Raw genomic sequence first — 24,704 nt, forward strand, 5'->3', positions numbered from 1 at the left:
ACAAAGCGCCTAAAGCATTGAAAAAAGCACATAAATGTAGGCCACTTACGTAGGCTCTGGGTAGACCCTGCGTACTACTATAAATCAGCCTTTAAAAGGCCCTGAAAACTACAAATGAGTGATGAACCGTACATGAGCACAAAACCTTCCGCCTGTGCTTGTCTCACTGGTTTGAAGTAGGCAGGAAAAATAGCTCATGTCATGGCTTTTAATATTTATCTCTTTGTGGTATTAGTTGTTATTGTTGTTAAACTGATCCTGTTACTGATCAGTTATTGTTATTGTGTGTGTTTTTTTCCCGTTGACCTTGTGCCTTTGAGTACCTATTAAAGCGCTATATAAAATAAATGGATTATTATTATTATTATTATTATTATGTCACATTCTTCTCTGCACCAATCTGTATTTAGCAAAGTTTGAATCTGATGACCTCTTTGGGGTTTTATGCGTATGTTGCCAGGTCACTGTCACACAGTCATGACTCAGCTGATTAGCGAGTATTGAACTTAATTTTAAACGCAACTTTGGTATTGCTTATCTAGTTATCAGAGGTGGAAAGAGTACTAGAAAACTGTACTTGTGTACAAATTTACTTGGAATTTACTAGGGCTGTCAAACAATTAATTTCTTCTTTAATCTTAATTTTCTATAGTTAATATCATGTTTTATCACATGATTAACATTCTATTATTTTGCATTTTTTAAGTACATATTAACAATGGAAAGCCATTCTTACCAGTGGATCTTGATTGGGAATCAAATGAATGCAAAGAAAGTTGCTTTATGAACTTGACTTTAAGATTTGTATTTGTTTATTATTTATTTACTGTAAACAAAAGAAAAATGTGTGACTCTGTCATTATTGCGCAATTCAGAACATGCCAACCGTAGTACTTCTTTAAGACCCAATGTCTTCTACGATGCTGACAGGTCTGTAGTTAGTTGCCACCCATTTTGCAAGAGCTGTAGTCATTTTTTAGGATTTGGTTTCATCGACAGGTCGGCAACTAGCACTCTCCAAAACAGTGCTTTGCCTGAGCCTGCTAGCATCAACGTTAACTGGACTACTATGTTTAGCTCCGTAGGTGGTAGCTCAAGCTTGACGTGCTTCGGTGATATTTTAATTCGGCTTTACACAATGTGCATATGGCTTTCGACTTGTCTACGAGCCGTCCGGGAGTTTTGGAAAATAAAAAGCGCCATTCAGAATTGTGTTGCTGCTGTCTTTCTCCATCATGCCTGCAGCCTGCAGCAGGAGGATGTGTTACGAGGAAGTATGGCAGCTTGATGATAAGTAAAGGTGCGGCAAAGGGTCAAAATAGTAGCCTAGCTAGAGTCTAGTGATTTTAGAACGGCTAGGGGGCGTTGTTAGGCACGACGCGAAGCCGAGTGAAGTGTAAAATAAATTAATAAATGGCGGCATGCGATTAAAAAAAATGTACGTGTTATGCTCGGCCCTTAATCGCATCGCGATTAACACGTTAAGGCTGACAGCCCTAGCATTTACAAATCGCTATTACTTTTGGCCCTCTTCTGTGCTATTGCACCTTTTTTCTCTACTTACAATTCTGTGTTAAAGCGCAGAAAACCTTTGTGAAGTTATAAAAAGGACTAGAAAACCTTACATAAAAAGCACAGATGACGCACATGTCACCTTCAAAGATTTTCTTCTGCCTCACAGTGACTTTGCAGCTGCTGCTCTTATCCCTCGTGTGGGTCATCATGTCCACACATTAGTATTGATTCTATCAGAGTCTGAACATGACTTGTAACACACTTGCTGCTGTCGGACCTGTGAAGACAGACTGGCTGTTATTGATCACCTGTTAAAGACCAATTACGTGTTATGATTCTCGGCTAGACTGCACGAGGTCACTAGATGGAGGAAACAAACAGAAAGAAGAAAAGAATAGGAAGACAAAGTATATGCAAAAAAAGAAATAGACAAAGAAGGAAAAAAAAGAAAGACTTGCTGCATAAAGAGGCAATGAACAGTGGGACTCACTTTTGTTATAGCAGGTGGTGAGCACAGCCTTGTCTGCAGGACTGGCGCCAATGTGCCATATCTCCCCAGCTTGGTGCAGAAGGACATTCTTATTAATGATGTTATTCTCATCATCAAAGTCAATGATGTGGATCTGGACGAAAAGCAGAGACAGAGAGGCGAGATGTGTGGAGGATGAAGAAGAGGCTTTAGAGTTAAAAAACACTGCACACACCTCCCTCCCCACACTCACACACACACACACACACACACACACACACACACACACACACACACACACACACACACACACACACACACACACACACACACACCGCAGTTCAAAGCTCCACTCACTTCCTTGATTCCCCCCGAAAAAGGTTTCTCTTTTTAATATGACAGTAAACGTAATTTCAAGGAAGGCATGTCTTTGGTTCTTTTTTTTGTACCCCCGTCAACTTCATACGGCGGAAGACTTTTTATCTTGATTTGGCCTTTAAAGCGATAATTAAGACACTTTTAGAAGCCATGTTAGATTCATGGGAGTTCAGCATATGACATGTTGAAGGAGTCAGAGAAAAAGACAACAAAAAAACTCATTCCGTCTTTTTGACAAATGGCCCTGCTAAAAGGGGCTGGGGATGAGGTGCATTATCCAAGAGAGCTTTTGTGTGAAAGGGCTTTAATTGTGTACTTTTTATGAAAGACATTTGTCGTAAGCAAATGATAATTAGCAGATGATAATTTAGTCATGAGTGGGTTCGCAACCATATAAACACATTGCAAACATTTCCGTTAACATTTGCTGTGGGTGGAAAAGCAAATGCAAATTGTGCAAATCATTTACACGAAGGGCCATTGAAGTTAGATTTCTTTGTGCTTCAAACTGGAAAATGTAATAAGGAAGGAGCCCTTGCTTTTCAATTCCAAGGAACTCATATCAAAACATGTCCAGAATTCAGGCTGACAAAGACACTCACAAACGTAAACAAGCCAAGTTAAACAACGAGCTAACGCGTGCTAACTACTGTAGCCGAGGGTAATAAAACAAAAACTAGGAGGCTCTGAACCAGCATGAACCAGACGGCCCACACACTATTTATTAACTCCCATATAATAATAATAATAATAATAATAATAATAATAATAATACATTTAATTCATGTAACGCTTTTCACAAACTCAAAAGTTGCATATTGATAACAGCAGCGCAGAAAGCTAGCTTTACTTCTTCCGCTTTTACCCTTCACAATAAAAACCCAACTTAAAAGGTCCCATGGCATGAAAATGTCACTTTATGAGGTTTTTTAACATTAATATGAGTTCCCCCAGCCTGCCTATGGTCCCCCAGTGGCTAGAAATGGCGATAGGTGTAAACCGAGCCCTGGGTATCCTGCTCTGCCTTTGAGAAAATGAAAGCTCAGATGGGCCGATCTGGAATCTTCCCTTTATGATGTCATAAGGGGAAAGGTTACCTCCCCTTTCTCTGCTTTGCCCGCCCAGAGAATTTGGCCCACCCATTGGTCAAGGTCGCACCCCCCCCCCCCCCTCTCCTCCTCAATAGCATTCAAAGCTACAGACACAGAAATGGCACATCCTAAGGAAAGCTCATTGTGGGACTGGCTCTAGTGGCTGTAATTCTGCACCAAGGCTGAATTTCGGGAAAGAGACTTCAGATACAGTATTAGGGGACCACTAAGGCCTATATAAAAGAGACTTCAGATACAGTATTAGAGACCACTAAGGCCTATATAAAAGAGACTTCAGATACAGTATTAGGGGACCACTAAGGCCTATATAAAAGAGACTTCAGATACAGTATTAGGGGACCACTAAGGCCTATATAAAAGAGACTTCAGATACAGTATTAGGGGACCACTAAGGCCTATATGAAAGATACTTCAGATACAGTATTAGGGGACCACTAAGGTCTATATAAAAGATACTTCAGATACAGTATTAAGGGACCACTAAGGCCTATATAAAAGAGACTTCAGATACAGTATTAGAGACCACTAAGGCCTATATAAAAGAGACTTCAGATACAGTATTAGAGACCACTAAGGCCTATATAAAAGAGACTTCAGATACAGTATTAGGGGACCACTAAGTCCTATATAAAAGAGACTTCAGATACAGTATTAGGGGACCACTAAGGTCTATATAAAAGAGACTTCAGATACAGTATTAGGGGACCACTAAGGCCTATATAAAAGAGACTTCAGATACAGTATTAGGGGACCACTAAGGTCTATATAAAAGAGACTTCAGATACAGTATTAGGGGACCAATAAGCCCTATATAAAAGAGACTTCAGATACAGTATCAGGGGACCAATAAGGCCTATATAAAAGAGACTTCAGATACAGTATTAGAGACCACTAAGGCCTATATAAAAGAGACTTCAGATACAGTATTAGAGACCACTAAGTCCTATATAAAAGCATCCAAAAAGCACCATGTCATAGGACCTTTAAATTCGCTCAGAGCATTTCGCTAAGAGGAAACTCAATAAAAATTGCTTACACTTTGCTAATGACACTAGATATTAAACAAAAGCCGGTAAGCTTCTGTGAGCTATAAATTCAGCGTTATCAACATGGTAGAAAGGTTTCATTGTTGCATGATTTGAGCAATATACCTGTGGGTGCTGCTTGTAATTAATTCAAACTGGCAAGAGTAACGCTATCTTGCCATTCAGTATTTTTTAGAAAACAATTTTTAAAAGTGTCGTAATCAACCAGACAATTTCACAGCATGACATCAGTAATTTTCTGTTTTAGCGAGACAACCAGTTAAAAAAACAGACTGTATCAAAACCATCAAAGGAAGGCAAACAGCATTAACTTATGTAATTAAAAAGGCCCGGACAAAATGACTTTGGCCTATCCAGAGTTGAAATCCTGGCACCGTACCTGCCAAGAACTACTATGCCATAAGGCAGCTGAAATACTTACAGGTTTTCCGCGTCCTGGTGTAATGCTAAGGCCTGGGCTGGACTTAAAAACATATCAACAGCGGTCTAGACTTTACGGCACACACGTTCAACAAGAAAGCAAAACTTTTATCCATAAGAAGTTAATAGAAACTCCTTCTTACGGAGTTCTTTTTATTAGATGGAAATCTATTCCACGAGGGCCCTCAATTGAATGCAGTTCAGGGCCTACAATGCAGTAAAACAGTGAGGGTCTCAAGGTTTGATCAGACAATTAATGCTGGTTTCTCCCATAAGAGAGACACTTACAGCACCTTGGGGGACCGTTAATGGGGTTGCACTGGACAATAACTCCTGCTAGGCACTTCCACTCCCCTTCCCTGTACTACTTTTACAGGCTGGAAAAGAGGATGAAAGGAGAGGGCGTGAGGAGGAGAAGAGCATCATAGCAGCAGCATCCTTCAGTCTCCTCAAAGTCAGCTCGGCGGCTATTAACCTTGGGTTGGACTGCATCGAGCAAAAAATTATTACGCAAAGTTATAATTTTATGGTGGTGGGGGAGCGGTACAAATAAATCCAGGCTGGTGGGACAGGGTAATTGGAGGGCCTAGTAATAGGGTACCCCCGAATGAACCCACGGGTGAGGGGAGAGAGAAGTTCCAGCCCTCCTCCCCCAGGTGATTTAGCCCTCATTCTTCCAGGCTTGGGGAGTGACTCATAGCCTTCAGCCACTTGGGCACCCAGCCCAACGCTTTTAATTATGTGTCGATGGTGGGAGGAATCGAGGCAGGGAAGGGAAGAGAAGGGAGATTGTTGAGAGGGAGTAAGGGAGGGATAAAGCCAAGCTGGCTCGTGGCCCCCACTTCAGGGGCCTCTCCACTAAAGCTCTTTAGCCGCACAGATGACAGTAAGCAGGGCGGAGGAGTAGCGAGCGGGCGAGAGGTGCCAAGCTTGGGCTCTTTATCTCGTTAGCAGCCTTAAATGCCATGCCGACGTGCCCTCCTATTTGTCATTCCAGCTAGTGGTCTCTGAGGGATTTGAGAGGTGCTCTGTGAGCTAAGAGAGACATTTCCACCCTGCATTATGCTTAATGGGAGGTGGAGAGGCCAGCAGACTTATGGATACAGCAGAAGCTATCAGGGCTGAAATGCTCATCGAAAAAACATTTTTCACATTGCAAAATCAAACTTAGACTGAGCTAACCGATGTTGGCCAGCAGACTTATGCAGAGTGGAAAACACAATGAGCTTCATGAATAAAACGGACTGAACATGCAAGTCAAACGTAGGGTCATCTCAAAGCACAGAACCTAAAAGATGAATAATGATCCCTATTACATTTTACTGCTTTGAATGCTCTCTGACATAATAATATCAGAAACTAATTAAGAAAAGTAGTAGTCAGTAAAGTATATATTTTTTACACTTTAATACCATGGGTTAGCTTCAAAGCTACAAGCTGTCAGTTTTGATGAAAATGTAGATAAGGCAGGCCTGTTTGGTTCTTTCAGTAATGGATTGTAAAGGTTTACAAAAAAATTGTTTATGGCATTTACTATCAAACAGCTTGCATGTTTGCCCACCGGGTATGGAAAAAGCTTATTACGCAGGGAAAGATAAAGACAGGGACAAAAAAATCGCTGGCCAGTTAAACAACAGTGGCCAAGTAATGTGATCAGTGTATGCCCGACCACCGAGTAACACCGGAAACATCGGCTACCACGGCAATCCTAATGTGCAGTAGCGCAAAGTGCAAAAGGGCTTGGTGTGGTGTAGAGCTGTCAATCTTAATAATACCATTCGAATTTCAATAGTTTTTTTTTTTTTTTTTATATTCAAATTATATTCGACTCCCGAAATTCGTTCCAACAGCCCTAGTGTGGGGATGAATAAATATGTTCTCAGCCAGTCACATCACTGGTGTCATTGCTCTGAAACCGCTGGGCCAATCACAGTGACGCATGACGACGACAGCCATCCAGTTTATTGGTAAAATAATGATATAAACAATGTATATAAAATTGTTCGGTGAAGCAGTTTATATGATCACTTTTCATACAGTATAAAGCAGCTGTGGATAACAGATACTGTAAGAATCGATCATATCCATTAGGGATCGGCCAATACTGTTTTTTCAAGGCCGATACCAATATTCATTATTAGTAGTTAGTGAAACCGATAACCGATATTTGGAACAGATATGCATGTACAGTGAAAATCTAAATCTTTAAGTCAAAATTAAGATTTTGGAATGTTACAAACTCCAACACAAAGCTTTTTTAATTTACCTTAACTGAACAGCTTCGGAGTCATTGGAATGGTTATATGACTTTTTTTCGGGTTGAATGGTTGCCGTCTCGCTCCCCCCCAGTGCCTGTGAGCAGAAAAACCACCCTTGCAACTATGTGCCGGCGAGCCGCCGGCCTCAGCGTCAGGAAGTATCGCGTGACATCAAGTCTCGCAATGTAACGAATTGCTTTACTACACTGCACACATACACGCTCCCATCCTGTAGGGGGAGCTCTACAGAGAAACCTGCGAGCAAAAAGCGAGAAAACAGCGAAGAAATGGCCAAAACTGCATAGCGCCCCTTTAAATGCTTTAAGCAATTATTTAAAGCTATAATGCGTAGTTTCTGTCGCCCCCATGAGGAATTCTAAGTAATGACAACAAAACTGTCGGCGCGTCCACATGATACAAGCCTTACGTGATCGTGCACACGCCCCCACCCCCCCTCCACGCAGTTGCCCGTAGCCAAGGAGGACATGGAGGATTAAAAAAACATGATGGACTCTTCAGAAGAGGTAATTATCTTCACTCGAGTTTCTGCGCGGGGAAGTCACCGGACGCCACAATCTTCTGAACACAGCCATACTGAGAAATACAGAGAGTGTTGTGTGGAGCTGATAGTCTTAATTAGCTTTGTAGAAACTCATTTGGCAATGGCTTGAATGTAACGGACGTTCATTAATATCAAAAAGTTGCGCACTAAAGCTTTAATAAATAAGAAACTTTCAACATAATACACAGTAAAAGATAGTCAGATGGTGTTGTGGGCGGGACATTAAGTCAGACTCAGCGAAGAGTGAAACCGAAGCAGAGGGACAGACACAGAGCTGTAGCTGAGTCAAAGTAGTGCACTTTTAAATTATTTAACTTTATCGGTTATCATGCAAATAAAACGCAGATACATATATCTGCAAACTGCCAAAAAAACGGCCCGATAATCAGCCAGCCAGTCGGTCTATCCCTAATATCCATATTACATTTAAGCCCATCTACTGGTTGGACAGTGTGTACTTAAAACAGTTTATTTACAGCCTTAATTCTGTTATTACTGTGCATTTGGCCCAAGTATTTCATTTGCTCCTCTTGACAAAATAACCAGCGTGAGTGATGCCAGAAACAGCCGTGGTTCTGAGACGTCTATGCTCAACAACATCTACGCTCTAGGACACATTTTTCACCAAAATACCACCAACTTGCTTTGCCCTGCCTAATCTGAATAAACCTCCCACCTCTGCAACTCTCGTTCTACGCTAGGCATCAAAATACGAGATTTTTAAAGTCAGGAAAATACGGTCACAGCGCTGCTTGTGCTGGTAATTGCGCCGTCACAAAAATAGGGCCCAGTGACTTCATTAAGTGGATCTGGATCTCACATTAAGTACAGATATCAGCATCTGAATTAGTAGGACAAATAAATCATCGTTGGAGAAAAAAAACATTGGATTGTGCGTTCCTACTTACAATGGGCTCTAAAACCAAAAACTCTATCACTAAACTAACTAACTAAACTCTACTGTCAACTTAATCTGAGACATCACAAAACTGCACAGTCTACAGTGGCCTTAACGCAAATAGACCAATGAATAAATGAGCAATAAGCACCTTCATTACTACATTAGATTTACACTACTATTGAAGAATTTGTTCTTTTGTGTTTCAGCTCTGTGCTAATGCCAGAAAGGAGAAAAGTGTTAGGAGGAGTATATTAAGCTACTGACGGAGTGTAATAAGAAATCACACAGATCGAATGGGATGCATTGTCACCATTCCCAACAAGCTCTGTATTAGACTCGCTACACAAGACTTGGATTGAACTACGTCTGTATTCAGTGCCAGACCGTTTTCACACTAAAGTCTGCCAGAAAATAGGCTCATTTTTGCAAGGCAGAAATATATCTCTCTCGCTCTCTCTCTCGCTCTCTCAGAGAGCTAATTATTTCTCCCCCGTTTAGAGCCAACTGTTTCCGTCATCTGTCTCTGTAATGACCTGTGCAAGATGTGCATGCATGCTCACACCCCACTCTCTCACTTGTTCTCCTACAAACACACTCACAGCACAAAACCCTCACCAACACTCAGACATACAGACTTTTGCAGAGAAACCCCCACACACACACACACACACACACACACACACACACACACACACACACACACACACACACACACACACACACACACACACACACACACACACACACACACACACACACACACACACACACACACACACACACACACACACACACACAGAGCACTGGCAGTTGCAGTTGATGCTACCACTACACCAAAATGCAAATTCAGTGTTCTCAATTTAACACTTTAAAAAGTTTCTTTAAATATTTATCAGTTACTTTTCGAAATGATCCACTCTTCACATCGGCATGAATTGGATCCACTGCACAGCGCTTAGTTAAACAGAAAGCATGTCACTTTTAAAGCTTGTTCGCCTGTTACTCCTGTTATTCTCTTATAAGCAATGTAGCATTTAAAAGGCTATTATTTTTTTTGAGTCCAGCGCAGTGGTCACTTCACATAAAATGCTACATTACATCCCTTCCAGCAAACTTTACTGAGAACAACAAGGGGAAAACAGCATCACCGATCTATTTTTACTGAATGGTGCAGCTCAGCTGAAAACACTGAACCCTTCAACAACAACAACACACTCGGCTGTCCTGCTGTTACAGACGTGAACTAACCACAGACAGTTGCCTCGTTCATGGACTCACAACGGTGTGCCTCTGCAAAATGAATATAGGGGAAACACAATGGATATTTGGCGTTAAATCATGTCTACATATGTGTTAGCTCAGCAGAGATAACATTAAATGATAAACGTTGATCTACAGGAGAATACATATTTGAAACCAATACAGAACGCCTGAGAGCCTTACTGCATTATATTCCATTATGTTTTTGTTTTTTGTTTTTTTAAAGATTATTTTTTGGGCCTTTTAGGCCTTTATTGACAGGACTGCTGAAGATATGAAAGGGGAGAGCGAGGGGGGAATGACATGCAGCAAAGGGCCGCAGGTCGGAGTCAAACCCGGGCCCGCTGCGTCGAGGAGTAAACCTCTATATACGGGCGCCCGCTCTACCAACGGACTATCCGGGCGCCCATTATATTCCATTATGTTTACATTTCTTGAATTGTCATCTGTGTGACCTGTTTTCCTTTACATAAATAAAGACTTTTCCACCATAACATACATAAAAAATGTAAAATGTGTGCATAGAAATTCACCAGAATGCAAGAAATTAAAAGTGTTAAATGCTCAAAGATTTCTCACCAATGTTCAAACGAAACCCACGCCCTTGGGTTGCCAGCTGTCATTTTGCCAGATTTTTGTGCCATCTGGCCGGGAATTTGAACTGCCAACCTTAGGGCTAATAGTTTGCTTCTACTACCTCTGGGCTATCTACTGCCCAAGTTGCCCACCTACTACCAGAAGTCGGAAAATATGCGACTACGATATGATTCACGATATTGGAGGGAATGATCATTTTTGGATCATTATTCTCATTTTCATTGAAAAATATGAAAAATTGTCTTAAAATGATTATAGTGTGATTTATGCGAGAATCTATAGCAAACAAAGATGTTTTCATTAGTCTGTAGGATGTGATGTGTAGGATGGGACGTCTCTGCAGCACCACAATACCTAATTCAGAATGGTTTGACACATATTTTGCCTTTAACAAATATTGTGAAAAAAGTCGAAGGTGACCACAAATAGGCCTGTAACGATTATTACATAATTGTCTAATTGTAAAAAAAATAAATGTTATACATAATTGCGGTTTCTTTGTTTAACCGCAATTAATTGCTAACATTAGCCAAGGTCTTAGAACTGTATGACTGGTAATTGTGGAATTTGTTTAGATATGCCAAATTGTAATTATATAGGTGATTATTGGTCAGACTATATATTTTTATTATTCAATTGTTAGTTATTGGCACTTGACCCTATACACATTCATAGAAACAAAAATGACAAAGGGGGGATACAGTTAGAAATAATGTTTTAACATAATAAAGTTTATTTCATAGGCTGTGTATATGTGTTAGTACATTATCTGGGTCACATAACAGTGATATAAACAACATGTGTTTAAAAAAGTAATAAATAAATGAATATTTTTAAATCTGACTGAAAGAGACAATTGTATTGTTAATTGCAATTTTTTCTGAGACAATTAATTGTACAGCATCATTTTGAATTGTTGACTGTTGGATCTTGGGTTGAGTTCTTAGGTTTTAGGCCAAAATGAAGTGTTTAACTTCTCCAAACTTCCTCCAACTCAGTGACGACCAGGATTTTTTTTTATGCCCCCTCCAACTGCATGTCAGCATGTTGGCCAATATCATGAACCCTTGCAGAAACGTAAGAATCATCTTTGACTCTCATTTGAATTTTAAAACTGACATACGATGCAAGGGTTATTTGGTCAGGCTTTTAACATTTCACATATATTCAAAAAATAAAGTCTGTCTGCCTCTGACCTAGAGAAAGTTATTTGTTTCATCCTGTCTGAATTACTCTAACTCCTCTCACGCTACACCACTTGTTATACTACTGTGAAAAGGGACTTATTCATCTACAGTTGATTCAAAATGCAGCTTCACATTACAAATGCTTCAAAAGATTTTAATTTCAAAGAACACATAACCCCCAATTCCGATCAATGTTTTTACTTGAGATGTGACCTTGGGAGAAAAAAATCTGAAAACTCAAAGCTAACTCGAGCCACTATATTTCTGAAATCTTACTATTATGTCTATTGTCTGCTCATAAGAAGAAGAAAAAAGCTCTACTCTCAGCAACATTTGAAACAAATGGAAACAATAGAACTCCAAGTTAAACTCGGTGCAACCCCTTATGTTTGACGAGTCACTAACCTGGAGCACACACGTCGACAGTCTCTGTTGCAGACTGCAGCAACGGTTGCATTTCTTACATCGTTTGCGAATTCATGGCGTCGATAAAAAAAAAAAAAATGATGTTGATATTTTATAGGGGTGCACGATTCAGAAAATGTCACGATTCAATATCGCTTTTTAGGCTCAAGATTCATTTCAAAATCGATTCAAAAAACAATTCACTGTATGTAAATGTAGTTACTTTTCCCATGTGATTATTATGTTTTTTTATTAAAAAATATGAATCCATTTTTGGAATTCTATGACTCCATTTTGAATCGGTAGAGCTTGAATCGCGATACGAATGTGAATCGATTTTTTTGCACACCCCTAATATTTGATCAAGAAGTCCTGGAGAGCCTGGTCAGGTACGGTATTACAGCTTGGTTTGGCAACCTCCCTGTGCAGTTGAAAACTAAACTGTTACAATTGATTCATACTGCCTGGAAGATCATTGGTGTTAAAGAGCACTTATCCATGCAAAGTATTTATGAACAGGCTTCTTTGCGACATGTCTCACTTTCTGTATGCAGAATATGAGCTGCTGCCATCTGGTAGGAGGTTTAAGCGAGAATTATACTGGACGCAGCCCAGCTGGCACGTACAAATGTGACGTCATGGGATCGCCGTGACTATTTATACCCGCACTGGTGCTCGCGACACTAGTTGCAGTCTTCTCCTGAACAGCGGTGGCGCTAATGAGCAAAGGCTACCGACGTTGCTCTTTCTATGGACTAGAAGAAGAAGAAAAAGGTAAACAACGGCAGAACTGGCAGCAGCATTGCCATCAATGCTTCGATTTGATTGGATGAGCTACTTCGCCGGATCAAGCCTTTCATTCACCATAAAAGAACTCATCTTAACCCAGTAAGTTTACCAGAGAGACTTGCAGTCACTCTGAGAGTCCTGGCATCCGGTTGTCGGCGAACCTGTTCAGGCCTCCCGTTTCCGCTGTGTCGCGCGCCGCTGAAAAAAAAAAAGAGCCGTGCGCGGCGCCATAAATCGGGCGCGCCCGCAGGATATTACGTCATTTTGACGTCACAATGGCGCGCGCCACCTTGGATGCGTCCAGTATAATTCTCGCTTTAGAGTTCCTCGCTGCAGACCCAGTGTCTATTAAGCTCCTAAATAGCCGCAAGTAAAAGGCAGAACGGGCCTGCATGACGATGGAGATTTGTAATTGTTGTACTTGTGATCCCTCTTTTTTTTATTTATTTTATTTTTTTATTTTGAGTTAATGTTTAACTAATGCATTGCATGACACCATGTTGGGTTTTATACACCATCAGGACCATAGTACGCTCTGTTGTATGGTATTGTACAGTATCTGTGTTTTAGGGTTGATGATGATGATATTGACAAAATGTGATATTGTGATATCGACTATGAATACTGCGATATCGATATTAATTTCGATATTTTTAAACATATGTAAAATTACAAAAGTTACGGGAAAACGCATCAAAATAGATTCATAACAAATTAAACAAGTTTTCTTACAACACAAGGTTTATTTGAACTGATGGTTATATTGGACTGGTCCAACATGAGTTAATAAATAAGGACCATGTCTACAGAACAGGACATGTTCTACTGGTTGGACAGTATAAAATATATAAATAAAGAGAACAGGACACAACTTTTCTTTCGCTTTTCTGATTCGTTCCGTTTTGTTGTCTCTATTTCTTCACTTACACAGTCACTCTGTCGAAATATGCACACGTCACGTGGTACTCTCCATAGGGTTTGTCACGTAGTGGACCCGTGCGTTGACGTGCACTAACATGTGCAAGTGGCACGGTAACTGGCCAATGAAACATGATCGTTATAGTGTTTCATCTGGGCTCTAAATCAAACACAACTAAGGAACACAGCCAACGGACGGGACGCAGCGCTCCACAAAATAAACTAAATATTGCTTCCTTATTGCGACACTTTCGATATATTGTGATAACGATATTGAGTCGATATATCTTGCACCCCTACTGTTACTATGGCTGCAGCATGGGTTAAGTGCCCAAGACAAATTACCCACGATGTGGGACAATAAAGTTAATCTTGAATGTATTTTTGAACAGTATTTTAAAATGAGATGAAAGTCACATCTTTTAAACCTAGCTTTTAAAAAAGGAACACGCCAACTTATTGGGACTTTAGCTTATTCACCGTAACCCCCAGAGTTAGACAAGTCGATACACTAACACGGTACCCTTCTCATCTCCGTGCGTGTTGTAACTCCATCTGACGCCCCAAGCGCTAGCTTAGCCTAGCACAGATCCTGGAGGTAACCGGTTCCAGCTAGCCTACTGCTCTGAATAAGTGACAAATAAAGCCAACATGTTCCTGTTTTCATGTTGTGATTTGTATAGTCACAGGGTGTATACATAACAAGGTCACTATGATTTTACTGTCTAGTAATTGTTGACTCTATTACTCCAACTCTGAGCGAACTCCAGGCGAACTCTCTGCTCCTCACCACAGGGCTTCAGGTGCTGCTAGCAAATCACTCCGCCCAAGTAGCAGAAGTAGCAGTGCTTTGGCTTTCTGAGAATATAGTTCCCAGTTTGTATACGGTTAGAAGACGGCTGTGTTTCATATGACCTTGTTATTGTACACCCTGTGACTATACAAATCACAACATGTAAATAGGAACATGTTGGCGTTATTTTGTCACTTATTGGGAGCAGTAGGCTAGCTGGAACCGGTTACCTCCAGGATCTGTGCTAGGCTAAGCTAGCGCTGGGGGCGTCAGACAGAGTTACAACACACAGAGATGAGAAGGGTATGTATCGACTTATCTAACTCTGGGGGATACTGTGAATAAGCTAAAGTAACTGGTAATTCGAATTCTGTCAAATTAAACAAAATATGTTTGTTTTTCATTTGTGTGTATGTTTTTTTTTTCTGTTTTCCTGCATTTAACATACGTGTATATTTTACATGTTTTTTTTTTTTTTTTTAATTGTCTTGTCCATGGTTAGAATTACTGAACTGAGCATCTTGTGTCTCTTAACAAAGAAAGGGTCATGCAGTAGACAGCAGGATACTTGCACAACACTTTGTTCCTATTATTTTAGACAAAATGATAAGAAATTGTATAGGGACACAAACTACCACTGTGAATAGAATGCCTAATGCCTCCTGATGCAGACAACTTCCTTCTAGCTTTAAATGGTATACGACGTCTGTTATAAACTGGTTTTTCTTACCTGGTTGTCAAATTTCAGTGACTGTGTGCCTACAAGGAAACGAATGGCATCAGTTTCAGCTGCCTGGGCAGTAAGTGCTCGTGCCTGCAAAGTAGATACAAAATAGCATTCACTTAAAAACGTTATCATGAAGTCTTAGAATATAATATGGAAACGAATGAGCAGATTATAAGGGTAGCATAATGGAATAGCTAAGAATTGCTAATAAGTGAAATAGAATAGAATAGAGCTAACGATGTGATACAGTAGTTAGATCTATGGATGTGACAGTAACGTTACCTGGAATTCGAGACCATAAATGACAGGAGCGTCGTCCTCCATTTTTTAATCTGTTGCCAGAGTTATCGTCTGATCTTTTTCTCTTTTTAAAACGTCGTATCACGATGAAAGCACTACAAAAATACTGTAACTGTGCTACTTACTGCACAAAACACAACACAGTGGCAGCACTTCCGCGATTTAAAAACTAGCAAAAATGGAGCGTGCAACTAAAAATACGTAACGACAGTCGTGCAACGTTGTATAGGTTTTTAAAAGTACGTAGAAGAAGTCAAGAATACTAGAAAAACGACGGCATGAAATGTGTCTGCTCTGGAATACCGTACTTGTAGCTTGCCATTGAAGCGGCGCATGCGTATTAGAGTTGTGTCTGTCAGTCTGCAGTAAGGTAAGAAACAGGATCGTGTTTGTGTTTTAGTTTTTATTTTTGTCGTTGCTTTTGCGTAATGATGTGGGTAACACTGTAATATGTTTTGTGCTTTTTAAAGCGTGGACAGCTATTAGTCAATAATATATTTTACATTTGCAACCAGCTGCTCAGCTAAGTTAGCGTACGATAGCCAACCTGCTAATGTAGCATTAGCAATATAGCCAGTAGCCAGTACCAAACAGAAAACAATCCTCCGATATCTCGGGTAACGGCTCTTTCGTGACAGGACTTTAAGCATGAATAAAAGGTGTGAAATTGACTCGTTCTCCGTCGACTCGATAAGAGCTTGTAAAACATAGCGTTTGCGTATAATGACAGGAAGTGACTATGAAAAATGCTGCACAGTGTTGTACACTAAAGCACAGAATATATGTAAGCCATATTACATCAAAAGGGTAACTTAATTTATAACTGTGTTGAAGTGTCAGGAGCAGTAAGATGAATAGTGGGGAGGCTCCTGCTCAGCGGCCAGTCACCTTGGACATCACAGTGGAAGATGTAAACAAGGAAGCCCCAGGCCCAGACCCTCCGGAGCCAACCATCAGCCAGACCCCTTCCAGAGACAGTGTCATTCCCCAGGAAGACAGCATCGACTTGGGTGCAGAGTTTGCCACCCCCCAAGAGGACAGCAGCACTACACCTTCAGAGAGCTTGATGGACAAGCTCAACGACCAGATGATGGAGAGCGTCATGATTTCTGACTCACCTAATAACAGTGAGGAGGATGAGGTAGCGCCCATTGACTCCTTTCTGGATGGAGGAGAAGAGGAAGATAATGCCCAAGAGACACCAGGCAGCAAAGGGGAACAAAGTGCAATTGGACACAATACAACTGAGATAAAAGTTGCAATGGAGGTGGAGGAGGAGGAGGAGGAGGAGGAGGAAGGTGGTTCTGTGTTAAAAGCAGATGAGGACACAAAGGAGCAGACAGACACACAAGAGCAAGTCACAGCATTTGTTTCACCTGAAGCAGACGCACAGAGCCCATCTGATCTTAAAAATGGGGAACCGGCACCACAGGAAGCTAGGGGGACAAGCCCAAAAGAGGAACCTGTGCCGGTGTGTACCATATTCAGCCATGGCACCCAGCCGAAGTCTTTGGTGCCTGATGGCTTCCAGCCCACCTTAATCAAGTCTCCCAGCTTTAGCATGGGGAGTGGTGGAGGAAGCGAAGAGGCAGTGACCCCCAGCAAGTTGACGGCCCCCCTTGTGTGCCAGCCCAGCCCCAGCCTCAGTAAATTCTTCACTGACAATGGACACGTCAATCCAGCCTCTGACTTCTTCGATTCGTTTACCGCCACCTCCTCCTTCATCTCCGTTTCAAACCCAAATGCTGAGATCCCTCCTGGCTCCAGCCCAGCGCCCTTAGCCCCCACCCCTGAGCACCAGCTCTCCTCCACCTCTTCCTCCATCTCCACCCCCGGAGGAGCACTGGACTCTGGTGCTCACACCCCTAGTTCAGTGTTTGGCCCTGCCCCTATCGAATCCACTGCCAAGGCGCAACCTCCTCCACCCCAAGTAGCCCCAGCTCCAACTCAAGCCCCAGCCACTCAGCCGCAGCCTTTCAACCAGCTCCAGGCTGTGTTCTCGGGCAGCGATGACCCATTTGCAACAGCGCTGAGCCTGAGTGAGGTGGACAGGCGCCATGATGCTTGGCTGCCATCTGAGGAGACCAGGAAGGTGTTGATCTCTGTGGCCACCCAGCAGTACAGCCCAGCCTATGTAGAGACCAACAGACTCACCATGCCTGGACTCAAGTTTGACAACCTTCAGGTAGGACAAGCACTTAGGCAGTAAAATGCTTATCATACATTGTGTGTCTTTAGAAAGCTCTGGGAGAATTGTTTCTTCTTACAGTATGTCATTCAAAAATAATAAAAGGTGTTGGTGGACGCCCCTTTTTTTAAGGGCTCTCTTGAAGTTCACTTTACTCATCATGGGTAGTACTACTCAGCCAGTGTAAACTGTTGTCTGGGCTCGGAGGCCACACTGGCCTTTAATGGACAGGACAGGTGAGAGAGGAGGAAATCGTCACAGGTCGGAGTCAAACCCTGGACCTCTGCGTCGAGGCATGAGCCTCTAAATATATGAGCGCCTGCTCTACCACTTAGCCAAAACCGGTCACGACCACACTTTTTTTTTTTTTAACAGAAAGCCTGCATTGCAAACTAGATTTGTGGAGTTTGGACGGGGAAAGACCAAAGGGGCATAACTGCAGATTGATCAATCAAATTTGCTTTGAGAGCCCATGGCGACCCTTTCAGATTCTGTTTTTGCTCCGACCAACCGTCCAAAACCCGAAACAATTTTTATTCATATAAAACACAGAAAAGCAGCAAATTGTCACATTTGAGAAGCTTTAACCTGAGAATACTTGCCATTTATGCTTGATTAAACCACCATATCGATTGTCAAAATTGTTGCCGATTACTTTTGTGACGAACGGCTCATCGATTAATCGATAAATAGTTTCAGCTCTATTGATATTTGGTTTGGTCACAACACTCAGCTCGGCTTGGACACGTTGTCTATGAAAACAGCTAGGACCCAAGGTAAAAACCTTCATGCTATTGACGGTAAAAGCCTATGATCTATTAAGGCTAGATTAGCCTTAGGCTCCACCTTCTTACATTATATAATATACCAATGTTAACATTCTATGGTGCTCATTAGTCTATCGCAGAATGACAGTGGGTTCAGTCAGACCTTTCTCCTGCTCTGCCACAACAGATGGCATGGAGATAGTTGTCAGTTGTCTATAAGCACACATACACGCACCTTGGCTCATGTGTCATCATGTTTTTTTTCTCATAAGCATCCTCTGAGTTTCTTCAACAGTAACATGTGTTCGTAATAACAACCCTTATGATCACTTCACTTATTTATTCAATTGAATCTTATGGTGTGTTCATTATCCCCTCATTTTGTTTGAATGCCTGCTTGAATAAAAATCAAGTATTTTTTCCCGTCATCTTGGTGTTTTTGCCCTCTAAGAGCCAGTTTTCAGCCAACATATTAAATCCACTCTAAAGCTGGATCCAATATAGCATTTACTGCAGTCTATTTATTGTTCCGGTTCTATTTGGGCTGAATATTGTTTTACTGCTTGTAATTTTGTCCAAAACTAAGGATGTCCAGTTCAAGTTGTTTCTTTTTTTTTTTTTAACCCCCAATCAACTTCATTCAATGTAGAGTAAGTACTCATCTAATATTTTTAAATCCAGCAAGTAATATAGTGGTTCTAAGAGTAAATACCAGCATGCACAATATATCGGTTTTTTTATCGTCATCGCAATATCAACTGGTGCAAAATACACATAGTGAAAGGCAGTGTTGTCTTTAATAATAATGCTGTGATGCTGTATGAAGAGGAATCCGCTGACACTGATCTCAATTATGAAAAGGTTTATTACAATCAAAGATTCAGCATTATTTTACAAGCTTCTGCAGGAGCTCGGAGAGGCGACCAACCCAATCTTCAAATATTGTCGCTCTGCCGTTTCTTTGTGTGAACACAGTATATATCCTGTGCATTGTATTAACATAAGACGTGATATATGTAAGTGTATGATTGGCGTAGGGAACTGACCAATCGATGCCTTTTATCTGGCATAGCTCCAAAAAAGGACTCTTCTGTCTTGGGGGGCCCTCTGCTCATGTTAACAGTTTCCAGATGTTTTCAATAAAAGTGGGGTAAAGTTCATGCATCTCCTTATACCAAATCTTTAGTCAAAGTTTATAGAAAGTTATAGAATGTTCATATACTACAGCAGTGACATATTGCAATAGACACACAACAATTCTTTTTTTTTTTGTTAGTTGAAAGAAAATATCGGTAGAAAACTGCACTTTAAAATGTAACTGTCATGCTTTTTTTTTTTTTTTTCTGCCTTTTATATTCAATATAATGTTCAATTTGTCCATAAAAGAATGTTGGAAATGATTATCTTTTATTTGTTGTAAATTCAACAAGCAATTTGTCCTATTGTGCATTTTAATATCTGTTTTTGTATCGCGACTAATATTGTTATCGTGAGTAATATCGTTATCACGATATTCAACAACATTATCGCATATTTTCCTCATATCGTGCAGCCCTAGTGTTCAGTAACTCAGGTCTCTTTCTTCAATATAGGCTTTTGCATGATGGGACATTTTGAGTAGGTGTTCTTGTATTTTTATTTATTTATTATTTCTTGTATATTCTGTATCGGTGCTGTGTGCCCAATACCTTGCTGCTATAGCACAGCCATTTGGGATCAGTAAAGTCTATCTATCCATCTAAATGTACAGTATGTGTGTGTTTTGCTGCAGGGCGATGCTGTAAAAGACTTAATGCTTCGTTTCCTGGGAGAACCAGCAGCAATGAAGCGTCAGGTCCTCACCGCCAACTCTGTGGAACAGTCCTTTACAGGCCTCAAACGGCTCATCGTAAGTCACTCTCTGTACTTTCTGTCTATGACTAATTTGTTCACGTTCACTTCTGAGGCTCAGAACATCATTCACTGTGTGCCAGTGATTCTACTGTTGTAGTATAGTAATGCCGTCATGATACTGGAATTTCTAACTTCCGTACAATAATTGATAAATACCCCCACCGGAGATGAGTCGAATGAGGCTAAGGAGCTTGACAGGCTGGTGACTGGAGGTGCATCTGTGTGCAGTTCATGTTGTCATTGGTCTTTTTTTTCTCCTGCCTGTTTGTGCAAAGAGCCTGGCAGGGTACACATGTTTACATGCTTTGTCTTGTCTCAAAACTGTTGGAGGGCACAGCAGCGTGATGCATGCCCTTTTTTCTGTTTCTACTTGCTGCTACAATGCTATTTCAACAGCGTTGTCAGCAGCCATCAAGAAGAGAGGCTCTGCTGTTGCTAGAGTTGGGAATCATTTGGGGTTTTTACCAATACCGGTGCTAAAACAATACTTTTAAACGGTGCCAGTGCCTGAACCAATACAAAACGACAGTTGGCGACATTAAAGAACGGCTTGTTTATTGCTAAGGCCATAATGTCAAATTGAACGGCGAACGCCGTGCTTGAGCTATGTTACTGGTTACACGGCGTTCGACTGGCCGTGACTGTTTTCCTAAGATGGCGCCTGCCTGTATATGTGAACAGTACTGTCTTTCTAAACTATCTTTTTAATAAACTGTCTGTACACTTACAAAGTTCTCAATGCTTCAGTTTACATGTAGGGACCCTCATTATGCTACCGTGGAAGTGTGGTGCTATTTTGAGCCTTGTTAGTGGTATAGAAATAGAGATTTCTTTTTACTTTACCCGTACCCCGACAACTAGCTTTATAAGCTAATTGGCGGTTTGTGATAAAACTGGTCACATTCGATTAGCATGAAAACATATCCCAGAGAACGGTCGACTCGGTACACACGTGTTATTAACCCTTAGGTTCATTTTGCGCCGGATTTCTCCTTTTAAATGCACAATGAGCCTACAAGGTGCAGTCGAATGCACCATAAGGTCCCGTCGGTGTTGTTTCTCCGGCAACTCCGACTCCGGCAGTGGCCATGGTGTCTCAGAATGCAGCTAGTCTCCTCTGTGTCTTCAGCTGTAGACTGTTGTACGTCCCAGTGTTGGAATCCTTTCGAGTAAAATACAGCCACACGTTAAACCGTTTAGCTTTAAGCATTTTAACCATATTTAAGTCAACGGTAGGCTAACTTCAACCGCTGCCAAGTGTAATGTTAATTAGCGTCACATGCAGTGATGCTTCCGTTGCCTGTAAAGTCTGATTCGTAGCACCAGAGGGCAGCACAGGCATCTATAAGGCACCGAAATCTGCATCTGGGTCTAATGGATCCCAGTCGTTTAGGAACCGTTTCGGTACCCAACCATAGTTGTTGCTTTTATAGTTATTTCCTACTTAATTAATTATGTAGTACTGTATGACCAGGATGCACATTTTGTATGTCTTTAACTGTATACAAATGTGTTTATTGTCAATATGTGTATACATTATCTTTTGACATCACAGAGGATGATTAGGGAACTAAAACGTTAAGGTCAAACGTGAGTCATGACGTGTAGGCTGTAATAGGAGTTTAGTGTGGGGTGGCTGCTGTGCAGCTGCACTGCACTGTAGCGTACCTGGCAGAGCCCATGAATAATATAGTATTTCTCATAATTCTAGATAAGGTGTATTGATGAAATAATAATAATTAGAGATGTCCCTACGACTCCCGAGATGACCCTGAGGATCGGTATCTGGGCCGATCCAGGCATAGTGTTTAGGATCTTGTCAGCTAAAATAAAGCCGATCCAAATCGATCGCTCCTTTGCTGACCTCTACTGTATTTTGTCCCCCTCAGCCTGCAAGTGTTGTAGCCAGGCTCTACAGTGTGGGCATTCTGTTATTTCTGAAAATAAGTGTGTGTGTGTGTGTGTGTGTGTGTGTGTGTGTGTGTGTGTGTGTGTGTGTGTGTGTGTGTGTGTGTGTGTGTGTGTGTGTGTGTGTGTGTGTGTGTGTGTGTGTGTGTGTGTGTGTGTGTGTGAATGTGAAAAATGATTTGGTTGTCACCAGTGACTGTTCTGACACCAGGAAGGTTTCGACATAAGCAATGGCCCAGGGCCAGTAAAAAAAAAAAAGTATGTTGGGCAAGTTGATTGGCCAGTCGACAGTGTTTCCGCCAATCACAGTATGAGTCACTTCACTTGTGATGGCTCAAGGAGGCAGAAGAAATGTAATAATATGAATGAAATTAATATTAAAATGTTGGACGAATCATACAATCAATAAATTAACAGTTTGAGGGAAAAGTCTTTTTTTCGCGCCAGTAAAAATACATGAGGCTAGTAAAACTCTGGGAAACATGTTAAGTTGGACACTGCCGAGTTGGCAAAATTCACTAAACTCTGAGGATAATAAATATGTTAATAATCAGTTATTACTCCTCTCTTTCTCATTAGCAAAGATCAGTGTAGAAAACATTCAGCTAGCAGCTTCTCATTTTTAGCCAATTTCAGCGGTAAAAATGACAAACGTCTCTGGTGGCAGGTCATATCAGCTGTCGTTAATTAACCTTAATTCTATGAGTAAGTTGATGGCAGGCCAAAATAAAACTTGTCTGTTGTCCAGTTAAAGGACAATTCCGGCGCAAAATGAACCTAGGGGTTAATAACACATGATTACAGAGTCGACCGTTCTCTGGGATATGTTTTCATGCTAATCGAATGTGTCTCTAGCTTGAAATAAGCTACCGCAAACTGCTGATTAGCTTATAACGCTATTCGTCGGGGCAGAGGGTAAAATAAAAATAAATCTCTATTTCTATACCACTAACAAGGCTCAAAATATCACCACACTTCAACTGTAGCATCATGAGGGTCCCTACATGTAAACCGAAGCATTGTGTACAGACAGTTTATTAAAAAGATAGATTATAAAGACAGTACCGTTCCCCAAGATGACGCCTGCCTGCATACGTGAACGCCGCTGTCTTTATAATCTTCTAATCTTTTTTATAAACTGTCTGTACACTTACAAAGTTCTCAATGCTTCAGTTTACATGTAGGGACCCTCATTATGCTACCGTGGAAGTGTGGTGATATTTTGAGCCTTGTTAGTGGTATAGAAATAGAGATTTCTTTTTACTTTACCAGTGCCCCAACGACTAGCTTTACAAGCTAATCAGCGGTTTGCGCTAGTTTGTTTCAAGCTAGAGACACATTTGATTAGCATGAAAACATATCCCAGAGAACGGTCGACTCTGTAATCATGTGTTATTAACCCCTAGGTTCATTTTGCTCCGGAATTGTCCTTTTACGTCTTTGTGCGTAACGTAAAGTTTTTCCTGCCTGCCTCTACGACGGGTAATGTTAGACAGCCAATCACAAACATTACTAGAACTAGGTAGAAGCATGCTGCATGCTTATTGGCTCACTGACGCTGATGAGATTTACTACTTAGGTATTGAAATTTGGTATTGAATGACGAGGCATTTTTCAATACTTGATCCTAAGGAGGCAATTCAGTCGATGCCTAAAAAGGTCCAATTCAGTACCCAGTAGGGCTGCACAATATATCGCAAATTGATCGTTTTTGCAAATGTTGATATTAAGGTACACGTATCGCAAAGACTGCTTGAACTGCAACAAATGATGCCTGTCAAAATATTTGGCCAATGAGATGAAGCCCTACTGCTCTAGATGCTTATCTCCCATGTAGACGCTACTGACTGAGGTGGTAAAGAGCATTACGTGAGGTGTTAGCCAGCAAAGCAGAAATACATTAACACTCTATATTTAAGTATTTGTTTAATTATCGCAAGTGATATCGTCATTGCAATATTCAACAATTCATGTCGCATATCGCATGTTTTCCTGATATTGTGCAGCCCTAGTACCCTGCCCTACACATAACTCAAAACAACTAAAATCAGCTTCTCCAGGTTATGAATCAGTGAGTGACTTAAGTGATGTGCATGTGCAGTGCACCAGTTGCTTTGGAACATTACCCTTACTTTCTGGAGCCTGGTCAGCCTGTACAGTCACTGATTCTACTGAAACTGCTGGGTGGTCAGGCCTCAGCTGACTGAAAAAAGTAAATCATTTGTCTCCTTTCTCTTCATATTACGTTGCTCTGCTACTCTTCTGTCTTTCTTTGTGACCGTGCAGTCTCGCCTCATTCCCTTTCCTGCTG

General features: G+C 41.1%; 2 protein-coding genes across 2 annotated transcripts in view; one reads left to right on the forward strand and one right to left on the reverse strand.

The window, feature by feature from the left end:
• The window catches only part of eipr1 (EARP complex and GARP complex interacting protein 1), a 71,444-nt gene extending 55,582 nt beyond the window's left edge, over positions 1–15,862 (reverse strand). Inside the window, exons 1-3 of the mRNA XM_078277777.1 lie at positions 15,620–15,862; positions 15,341–15,424; positions 2,006–2,138 (exon numbers count right to left, since the gene is read on the reverse strand). Coding sequence (XP_078133903.1) covers positions 2,006–2,138; positions 15,341–15,424; positions 15,620–15,661 — 259 coding nt within the window. The 5' untranslated portion in view covers positions 15,662–15,862. The remainder of the gene's footprint in view (positions 1–2,005; positions 2,139–15,340; positions 15,425–15,619) is intronic.
• Positions 15,863–15,919: 57 nt separating this feature from the next.
• Positions 15,920–24,704, forward strand: part of trappc12 (trafficking protein particle complex subunit 12) — a 44,868-nt gene continuing 36,083 nt past the window's right edge. Inside the window, exons 1-3 of the mRNA XM_078277776.1 lie at positions 15,920–16,007; positions 16,472–17,822; positions 20,364–20,480. Of these exons, the coding sequence (XP_078133902.1) occupies positions 16,488–17,822; positions 20,364–20,480 (1,452 nt within the window). The 5' untranslated portion in view covers positions 15,920–16,007; positions 16,472–16,487. The remainder of the gene's footprint in view (positions 16,008–16,471; positions 17,823–20,363; positions 20,481–24,704) is intronic.

This window comes from Sander vitreus, chromosome 20 (genome assembly GCF_031162955.1).
Source record: "Sander vitreus isolate 19-12246 chromosome 20, sanVit1, whole genome shotgun sequence".
NCBI lineage: Eukaryota > Metazoa > Chordata > Actinopteri > Perciformes > Percidae > Sander > Sander vitreus.